This window comes from Notamacropus eugenii, chromosome 1 (genome assembly GCF_028372415.1).
Source record: "Notamacropus eugenii isolate mMacEug1 chromosome 1, mMacEug1.pri_v2, whole genome shotgun sequence".
In the NCBI taxonomy this organism is placed as follows: Eukaryota; Metazoa; Chordata; class Mammalia; order Diprotodontia; family Macropodidae; genus Notamacropus; species Notamacropus eugenii.
The window spans coordinates 630,887,773-630,898,693 of NC_092872.1; the positions used below are offsets into that span (position 1 = coordinate 630,887,773).

The 10,921-nt window shown below is 43.2% G+C and overlaps 1 protein-coding gene across 1 annotated transcript; it reads right to left on the reverse strand.

The window, feature by feature from the left end:
• Window positions 1–8,754: 8,754 nt before the first annotated feature.
• ASPRV1 (aspartic peptidase retroviral like 1) lies at window positions 8,755–10,466 on the reverse strand. The gene has a single exon (XM_072635261.1). The coding sequence runs from the start codon at window positions 10,161–10,163 to the stop codon at window positions 9,414–9,416; it is 750 nt and encodes a 249-aa protein (XP_072491362.1). The 5' UTR covers window positions 10,164–10,466; the 3' UTR covers window positions 8,755–9,413.
• Between the last annotated feature and the right edge of the window lie 455 nt (window positions 10,467–10,921).

Genomic DNA, 10,921 nt, shown 5'->3' on the forward strand with positions numbered 1-10,921 from the left:
AAGAGATAGAAAATTCACCTTGTGCAGCTGCAGTATCATAGTGATGCAGTCTGCTCTAGAGGACCCTATCCCTTGTCCCCCCTTAAGTTCTGGTACTTAGCTGTCCAGTTGCTAATGTGAAAACTGGAGAGTAGGAGCTAAGAAAGACAGCTCAGGGAGTGCTAGGAGCTGACTGCTGTGTTAATGAGACCCTCTAGCAGGAAGGCTGCCTGGGTGCTCTGCTTTTTCTCTCTGGCTCAAAATTCCTGATTCTCAGGTGACCTGAGGGATGATCACTAGTCCCCCTTCAGCCCAGTGAAAGGAAAAAGACAAGTGATTTGTTCCTTCCTGGATGCCAAAAGCAACTTTTGTTACCTTGGCTCTAACCTTTTTAATTCTCATGCTATTTCAATTGCTGAATATATACACATATGTGTACATATGCATAAACATGTATGTCCACATATACATGTGGACATATACATATATACACAGGTGTGTGTGCATACATACATGTATATACATAAATGAGAAGTTGGTGATTACCAAAATTCAACAGGTATTATTTAATAACAAGGATTCAGGAAGGATTTTGGTAGAAATTTTGCTTCTAAAGAGAGGAAAGACATTTTACCATGTCAATTACCTGAAAACCAGATGGAATAAATGACTCTGGAGAAACACCCCCCAAATAGACCTTTTGTTATTCAAAATCACCCTGGCTCCAACTTCAGTCATGACTGTGAAGTCAATTAGAACCTTCCTCTCTTCCTAAATTCCTTATAACTATAGAACTGTCCACCATACTCCTAGTCACCAAGGCTCTCAGCATTGGGGTGATTCTCAACTCCTCTCTCTCTTTCTCACCTCACCCTCTAGTCCTGTCATTTCTAATTCTTCATATCTTTCCTCTTTCCTGTAATACCACCACTGCCCTGCCGGTGAAGGTTTTTATTACTTCATGCCCGGAGTACTGCAATTACCTCCTTCAGGCAGCACTACACCATCCATACGTGGAACCATCGATTACTGCAAATAGAGTTCTGAATGCTGTGGATAAGTTCACTTACCTGGGTAATGTACTTTCCAGGGATGTACACATTGATAAAGAGGTTAACACATGCATTGCCAGAGCTTTGCCAGTGTTTGGGAGTCTCTGAAGGAAATGTGGCATGGAAGAGGTATTAGACTGAATACCAAACTGAAGGTTGATAGAGCAGTTGTGCTGACCTCATTGTTGTATACCTGTAAAACCTGGACGGTATACCAACACCAAGTCAGGAAACTGAATCATTTCCATTTGAATTGTCTTAGGAAGATTCTGAAGATCACCCAATAGGATAAAGTGCCAGACACTGAGGTCCTCCTTCGAACTAAACTGCCAAGCACTCAAACTATGCTTCAGAGAGTGCAACTCTGATGGGCTGGCCATGTTGTTTAAATGCACAATATAAGCTTGCCAAAAAGACTATTTTATGGAGAACTCACATAGGGCAGGTGATCACATGGTGGTCAGAAGAAGTGATGCAAGGACATTCTCAAGGTCTCTCTTAAGAACTTTGGAATTGATTGTATGATTTGGGAGACACTGGCACTGGACTGCCTAGCATAATGTGCCCACATTAGAGAAGGTGCTATGCTTTATGAACAAAGCAGAATTGAATAAATTCAAAGGAAACACAGAATGCACAAATCTGGAGAAACTACCCCAAATATTCATGCGGACTATTTGTGCCCAACTGTGGTTGAGTATTCTGAGCTCATATTGGTCTGATCAGCCATAATCAGACACATTGAAACTTGACTCTAGAGCATAGTGATATCATTTTGGTCCTCTTCGAGAATAAAAGACAGCAACCAGCTAACTAACTGCAATTATCTCCTGATTAGTATCCCTGCCTCAAATCTCTCCCTACTCCAATCCATCCTTCACTCACCTGTCAAATTGATCTCGCTAAAGTGCAGGTCTGACAATGTCACCTCTCTATTCAATATGCTCCAGAAGCTCCCTATTACCTCCAGGATCAAAGATAAAATCCTCTATTTGGCTCTTAAAGCCCTTCCTAACGGGGACCTTCCTACCTTTCCAGTGTCCAGTGACACTGGATTCTTAGCTATTCCTCACACAAGACACTTTATCTCCCAATTCCAGGTGTTTTCACTGCCTTTCCCCTTTACATGGCATCTTTTTCCTCTTCATTTCTCCCTTTTAACTTCCTGCAAGTCTCAGCTAAAATCTGAGTGCCTATAAGATCAAGACCAATCTATCTTAATGCCAGCATCTTTATTTTGAGATGGTCTTCAATTTATCCTATAATTCTTGTTTGTACACAGTTATTTATTTATTGTTTCTCCTTGAGAAGCTCCTTGTGAAGCTCCTTGAGAACTCCTTGAAAAAAGTGACTGGGTTTTTTTTTTGTCTTTAGCAGCCTTAACACTTAACACAGTGCCTAACATATTTGTTGTTGTTGTCCAGTCATTCAGTCATGTCTTATTCTGTGTAACCCCCTGGACCACAACATGCTAGTCCCTTCCGTTCTTTGCTGTCTCCTGAAGTCTTTCCCTGTTCATATTCATTGCTTCCATGGCACTCTCTATCCATCTCATCTCCTGCCATCCCCTTCTCCGTTTGCCTTCAATCTTTCCCAACATCAAGGTCTTTTCCAATGAGTCCTCTCTTCTCATTATAAGGACAAAGGTACATAGTTGGTACTTAGTAAATATTTGTGTATGTGGCAAAAACCTCTGCCCTTAATCAGTCCACATTCTAATGGGGGAGAAAACATGCAAACAACTATGTGCATATGAGATATATACAGACACACAGAAATGAGAGAATATAATCTCAGAGGGAAGGCACTAAAAATGGGGGCAGGAGGGTATTGGGAAAGGCTGGCATAAGATGAGATTCAAGTTCAGTCTTGAAAAAATCCAAGGAAGCCAGAAGGTAGAAGTTATGGAGAGGAGCATTCAAGGTATGGAGGACAGTCAGTGAGAAGAGTGAGTTGAAAGAGAAAGCCTCTGAGTAGAGAGATAAAGGCAGATGTTGCTGGATCATAAGGTACATCGATCAGAATAAAGTGTAAGAAAACTGGAAAGACAGGAAGAGTCCAGGTTGAGAAGGTTTTTGAAGGCCAAATAAAGCATTTTATATTTGTTCCTGGAGGTAACAAGGAGTTTATTGAGTGGGGAGATAATGTGGTCAGAAGTGCACTTTAGGAAGATCTTTGATAGCTGAGTAGAGAATGCATCAGAGTAAAAAGAAGTTTCTGTCAGGGAGACCAGGAGATGATGAGCGCCTGTACCTGTATTGGGGTGAGATTCAGAGCTGGAAGGGATTTTGGAGATCATCTAATCTAACCCTCTGACTTTACCAGTAAGGAAACTGAAGCCCAGAGAGAGATTACGTAGCCAAGTTCAAACAGTAAGTAACCAATGTGGTCTGTTTTTTCACTATTATCGTCATTCCTGGATTTCTTGGAGAACTTGACCAAAAGGCTTGGAGTAGGGCAGATTCAGCCTCACCCAGAGATAGAGTAAATCACTCTGGTATGATCTGTAATCTGCCTCTGTGGTATGATCTGAAGGGCACTAGAAATACTGTCCTCTCCAGATGTCTCATTCCAACAGCCCCTTTATCAACCTGCGATTATACCTGAAATTTTGCTCTTAGGGACCGGTTCCTTTGGCTTGTCATTTCTTCTCTTATAAAATGAAGATGATAATGATGTGGATATTTCCTCTCCATGTTGGAGAAAAGTGCTTTGACAATGTGGAAGTGTCATAGAAACAATAGTTCCTATTACTGTTTTGTTTTATTTTATTTTTGGAGGTAATCAATATTAAGTGACTTCCCAGGGGTCACACAGCTAGTAAATGTCTAAGGCCTGATTTGAACTCAGGTCCTCCTGACTCCAGGGCCAGTGCTCCATCCACTGCCCCACCTAGCTGCCCCTCCTCTTTTTATTTTTGACACTGTTAAAATATAAATATTCCCAGAGAATTAACCATTAACTCATTATTAGATACTAGTACCTCAGGATGAATGAGGCTATTAAGTCTTTTCCAATGACTAAGAACAAGAGAGTTTCCCTAGGAGAATGGAGTGGGGGTTGGGGATGGAAGGCAGAGTATGGAGCCAAGTATAGAAAAATACAGAGAATGTATTGAATAGAAGCTCCTTAAAATCAGGGACTATTTTTTCCTTTGTTTTTTTGTGTCCCCTTACCACAGTGCCTGGCATATACTAGGCCTTTATCAGATTGGAAGGGATAGGAACATGCCAGTAGGGTAGGCTAGGGTGGGGTAGCTCAGAAGGGCCTTGGGGCAACCAGGAGGCATGATGAGGACATTTTGGGGGCAGTGCCTTGAAGGTGTATTGGGGAAGGACAACAGGTGTGCAAGACCCACAGAAGGGGTGGATGTGTGGGTGTGAGGCCGTTGCCACTCCTAATTCTGATCAACATGCCTATGATTAGTCACTGACCCACTTCTCCCAGGATCCAGGCTAAATGAGACATTCCTTCCACTGTGGAGGACAAAACCCTTCAGGACTCCAAGTAACTGGATGGTCCACACTCTCTTCAACAATGTGGAAAGCCACCTTGTACATGCATGAAAGTAGACGTTCCATTCCTTTGAGTGGCAGTGGATTGATCAAAATTGTTAATGCACCGTGAGGAATGTTAGACCCTGTCTTTTCTTCATTTCAGTTTTCCACACATGCAGAACCACTATTTTAATCAGTCACAATAATAATCTCTAGTTGTGAGAAGAAAGAGAAACAAGATCTTGGCTCAGTGCAGAAAACCAGCCAGTGGGACATAAATGGAAAATCAGTGGTGCTGGCATCAGAAGGCTTGAGTTCAAGCCCAACCTCTTGGAACCTGGTTGGGGGAAACACAAAATATTAGAGTTGGAAGAGACCTTAGTTTTGAATTCCAACCCAACTGCGACTGAAAGATAAAGTTGAAGTGAGTTGCCTATGATGCCTAAGCTAGTAAGAAACAAAGTCAGGATTCCAAGTGCAGTGGTCTTTCTACTATACCAAACTTAATCTCTCTGGATCCCAGGTTCCTCATCTGTAAAATGGGGATGGTAATAATTGCACTACCCACCTCACAGGGTTACTTGTGAGAAGAGTAATCTAATGTAATCTAATCCAATCCAGCCAGTATTTATTAAGTGCCCTATTTGCAAGGTGTTGTACTAAGGGAGGGAAGGGAACCTGCAGCCTCAAGGCCACATGTAGCCCTCTAGGTCCTCAAGTGCAGCCTGTTGACTGCATCCAAACTTCACAGAACAAATCTCTGTAATAAAAGGATTTGTTCAGTAAAAGTTGTACTCAATCAAAAGGCCACACCCAAGGACCTAGAAGGCCACATGTGGCCTCAAGGCCATGGGTTCCCCACCCCTGGACTAGGGATACAAAGACAAATAAAAAAAAAACAGCCCCTGCCTTCAGGAAGCTTACATTCTATTGGGGGTACAACATACAAACAGATAGAAGTATACAAGATAATTGGAGGAGAAAGGAGAGTTAGCTAGAGGGCTGTAGGAAGGCTTTCAGTTGGAGGTGGGGGCTTAAACTGAGACTAGAGGGAAGCTAGAGATTATAAAACACAAAATAAATGGGAGCTGCATCAAGTCTGGGAGCTCAAGGATAAATATGCTGTGCCAGATTATTCTTTCTCTCTCTTTCATTCATGAGGGAAGCAATAGGCCACTGTAGGTAGTGACTTTACCCCATTTATATTTATACAGGTGTGTTTAGTTTTGCTCTATGTAGAGAGAGAAAGAGGTGGAGAAGGATTAGGTGTTGTCCTATAATTATTTCTGCATCATGTCAGGGTTAGGAGCTGCTACTGAGCTCCATTAGGACCTTCATCAGTCCTGAGTTGGGCTTTGGTGACAAAGCACTGCTGCCCTTTATTTTGGGAGTCAGAAGTTGGACCTATTGGTTCCTCTCCCATGCAGTGGGAAAGGTAACTGGATTTGGAGTCAAAAGACCTCAACTCAAGTGTGGTTCTCTCCTTTACTAGCTGGGTGACCATAAGCAGACAGTCTAACTTCTCTGGGCTTCAGCCTTTCTCATCTGTACAATGAGTATATATAAGGTCCCATCAGTCTTTACTTCTTGTGAATCTCTGGTTCTTTTCTTTCTACATCCCGCAGTAGGATGAGAAGGAGGGAGAGAGAGAATTCCTGTTAATCTCCTGCACAAGGGGAAAATAAAATTGAGCTAATAGCTGCTATCTGTTCAAAATTCCCAAAACATGGATCCATTTATTCAAAGTAGGAAGAAACATATTAATTTTTTCAAAGTTACATATTTAGAGCTGGAAGAGATCTTAAAGAATATCTAGTCCAATATCTTGATTTTACAAATGAGATAAGTTAATCCCAGACAGATAAAATCACAGTCACATTAAAACAAGTGGGAAGTGGCAGAGCAAGGGTCTGAACCCACGTCTTTCAACCCCAAATCTGGTATTCAGGCAATTACACCTTCTGCCCCTTTGAAGTGGAAGAGGAGTGAGGGAGCAAGAATAAGAATCCTTTTTCTTTTATTTATTTATGGTTTTTAGATTGTCATTTCAAAGTTGATTTAGAAAATTGTGAAATATTTTATTTAGCAGCAGGTTCTTCTGAAGGAGTCACCAAGTTTGTTTCTCCCTTAAAACTGCTCCTTATCCTTGGGATCATGTACCCCATCCTCACCTCCACTTCTCATAATCCTCATCTCCTTTCAAGGTTGTAGTCAGGAGCCATCTTCTTGGTGAAGCCTTCTCTTGTCTCCTTGCCCACCCCCTACACCATTAGAATTCTTTCCTTTCAATATTCCTAGATCTCTGCCTGAATCCCTCCCTTTATCCTTTCACCCTGTTTGTATTCATTGAGTAAGTGCTCTATCCCTGCTTGAGTCCCACTCCACCCCTGTCCCCAGTGCAATGTAGTCTCCTTGAGAGCTGGGACAGTTTTTCTTTCTTAACTTTGTGCATCCAATGCTTAAAAGAGTCTTTATTTATTTTACTTATTTATTTTTTATATTTATTTCATATTAACTTTATGTGTATATTTAATATATAAACTTTATATTTATGCTATATTATATACGTGCATATATATGTGCGTGTGTGTGTGTGTGTGTGTGTACTTGTCTCTTCATTGGAATGTGATCTCCTTGGCAACAGCGATCATTTCATTCTTTGTACTTGTGTCACTAATATCTAGCACAATGACTGGCTCATAGTTGCCAACAACAAATAAATAATTGTTGATTGATTGATTACACATAGTAGGCACTTAATGAATGCTTATTAAACTTAATATAATTACTTAACCCTTAATGAGTGACGACAATTGAGTTATGACTATTTTTCAGGCTTGGCTCGCGTTTGGTCTCTCCAGTGATGCCCAGCTGTGATGCTCATTCTGCTCCTGGATGAGGTAAAAATGGCATTTCCCACCTTTCATCTTCATCCTCTTAAAGAACCTGGCCAAAAGCCTTGCCATACATCTGTGAGCAGCTCTGTTTTTATAGGCACTCCCAAACCTTAGATGTAAACCGCCTCCGATTCCTCCTCCAGCATTTAAGGGTATAGGCCTCAGACCTTTGCCACTATCTTAAGAAGATCAAATCTACTTTTCTAGCCCTTCTCCAGATTCCCTAACCACCTGTGAGGGCCTGTATAGGATCTTCTACAATATGCTGCCCAAAGGGCTTTTGAAGGCAAAGGTGATAACTTGGATAAATGTGCCAATTGCTCTGGGCAGCTCAGTATTTTTTTCTGTAGCTCTATGAAAATGAAGTGGAAATCACAAAGGGTCTAGAGCCTATTCAGCTATTGCGTTTGAATGCAGCATTTAACCTGGCTACAGGCCAGCTGGGTATCCTTTTCCGGGCCTCAGCTAGCTTATCTAGAAAATGGCAATCATTCCACTTGCAGCACCTTCTTTATAGGGTTGGCACGAAGAGGATGCTTTGTAACCCCATAAAGTATTCATGGAAATGGGGGGGCTGACTCTTCCCCCTCCCCAAGTTCATAGTGCTATTGAGCCTCTAGGTGCAAGGCCATGAGCACTCCTCCCTCCTTCGAAAAAACAGGATGTGAGAGGCAAGGAGAAAGAGAATTCCGGCCACTCCTCAGTCCTATACTGCTCTCCGTCCATCCTCTGTTCAATTCAGCCAAGTTTGGCAAAGATTTATGAACATATTGTACCTTGGGGATACAAAGTTTAGCTAAGACAGAATCCACCAAATCCTACCCAGTTTATCACCCATTCAGATCCCTCTGCCTCTCTGACACTGCCCCCAGCTATTCAGTGTCCACTAGACCCCATTCTCTGACCCTCCCTCCCACCAACACATTTTTTTTTTACTTCACTCATTGGTATATATGATTCTACCCTGTCTTGAATGACGCTCTAATTTCCCAAATTATCTTGGCTCCTGTCCACATTCAGATTCGTGGACAGAGCCATGGGACAGTACAGTAGCAAGAATACTGGATGTGGGATCAGGAGAACTGTGTTAAAATGCCTATTCTGCTACCTGCTGTATGTGGAGGGTCCACTCTCTGGGTCTCAGTTTCCTCCTCCATAAAGGAGGGGCTGAATCTCTTCCAAGTCAAACTAGCACATGCTTCTTTTGTGTCATCTAGCTAGGAGGCATATTCTCAAGGACCACAAAATTACTTGAACAGCCAGTTTGTCCTCCCCCTCTACCCTTCACTGACACTCTGTTCCCATCATATCAAGACACCATTCTGTAACTGAGTCAAATTAGTGTTTATTGGTTTTAGAAACAGCCCAATCATTGGCACAAGGTTTCAAAGCTTTCAAGTAAGTGACAGTCAGAAATAGGCCATACAGGACAGACAAGAGGAAGAAAGAAGACAATCTAGTAGCTTTGGGGCAGCCCTAGGGAGTACACCACCGGGAGGCTTTAAAGATGTCCACAGTGAGTGGATAGTTTAGTAGAGACTTTCAGCAGGGACCCCTGAAGGCTTAGGTAACTATCACTAGTGGATGGGAATTGGGGACTAAAGTCCCTTCTACAAAAGAGTGGATTTCTAGCCCCATTAGATGCAGCTTTCTAGTTGTTAAATCTTTGCAACGGGAAACAAGATGACAAGAGAGGAAGTCATCCGCTTAGGGACCACTTCTGTAAGGAATGCAGGCTTACTCTCTCTCATCAGTGCATTAATCACTGGAAACCTTTGCTCCTTCCCTCCCACCCCACAACCATAGGAACAGATCTGAGACCTACAAGAAGGAAGAAGAAGAAGAAGAAGAAGAAGAGGATTGGTTCCAGAAGGTTGGTCAATTACAGCTCCTACTGGTGATGTGTTCTGTCCTCCTCCCCCACTTCCCCCTCACCTCCCTGGTCATCTCCCAGACCATCTCTCTAGGTTTAAGTAAAGAGAACCCCTTCAATTGTCAGAGATCTCTTCTATGAGCTCCAGGTCAAACTCTTCTTCTAGGGAACCTCCAACAGGCAGAAGGCGGAACTTCTTTCCTCTCAGGGTACATGTGCGGTGCTTGAAGTCCAAGATGGCACCATGGTCTTGGAGTACGTCTGTCCCAATGATGGCTTCTTCTGTGCTTGCATTGGCCACCAAGAATTCAGCTTCCATCTCAAGCTTTCCCAGGGTCACGATAGTGTCCCAGATGCCCAGGATCTTCATCTCAGCCCCATTGGCCACTTTTACCACATTTTCAAAGGGTCGGAGAGTGTCCAAGTCTCCATCAGTGGCCTGCTCCCACAAGTCTGGATGAACCACTGACACCTGGGCTCCAGAGTCCACTAGGAACCTCACAGGAATACCCTCAATTTTCCCTTTCAGATAATATCCCTTGCCCATACTGTTAGCAAATACAATCACCTTGGGGCCATGAGGTTGCTCATGCTCAGTGTCAGAATGGAAGGCTTCAGCCAGCGCATCTTTCACAGCCTGGCAGTCACCTTTGACCTCTGGGTTAAGTCCTGTGTAGACATCCAGGGCTTCTCCTTTGAGAGACTCAGTCAGGAACTTCATCTGAGTAGAATCATCCCAGTTGTTGAGGTCACTAATGACATCAAATTGGTGTAGCCATCGGTTCACATTTAGATTGTGTCCATCAAAAGACTCAGGGGTGAAGGCATGGGTCTTCCCATTTCTACCTCCGGTTCTTCCAGCCATGATGCCACTCTCTACTGGACTTCCGTGCACAATCCACACAAGGCAGATTAACCCGCAGAGCAGGACAGGAGCAATCACGCTGGTGTCCTAGGCAAATCTCAGAAGTAACTGGCACAACCCTTCAGCAGCCTGAAGAGTTGGAGCTTCTGAATCTCTGGGCAGCAGAAGGTGACTGTGGTGTCCTCTTGGGTTTCTCAGAACCTCAGACAGCTAGTGACCTATTCCTTCTCTTCAGCTACTCGGTGCTGGCTGAAGTTTCTGGAACAAAGTCTTCCTTCTGCAGCAAGCTGTGCCTTTTAGATTCCTAACGTACGACCTGGGGCTACCCAGTTTTTCTTTGTTGTGTGAAGCTCCACCCCCTCATTACTCCACCCCGTGTGGAGCATCCTGACAGACTAGCAAGGTAAGTGCCCCACCTTTGCTACATCTATCCCAGAGACCCAGCAACATCCATGTCATTGGACTTGAAAAAAGAGCACCCAGGATTACAAGGGACCCTCCCCCTCATTCACTCAGTCACCCTCCCCAGCACGTACCCAAGAATAACAGATTGGGAAATGGAGGAAGACTTGATATTCAAGTGTACATCAAGTGTATTTTGTTGAGCATGTTATAATGAAGATCCCTTTATGTATGGTTTGGAAAAATGGCCTTCTTCAGTCCCTTCCAATTCTGCGATTTGTCAGAGGATGTGAAAAAGAGACACTCCCCTCATCCCCCCAAAGCAACTAGAACAAAAGGAGGGAGCTGTCCACCTG

Bases quoted from the DNA above. Each gene is read 5' to 3' on its own strand.
- ASPRV1 (XM_072635261.1), bottom strand. From the start codon at position 10,163: ATGGCTGGAAGAACCGGAGGTAGAAATGGGAAGACCCATGCCTTCACC.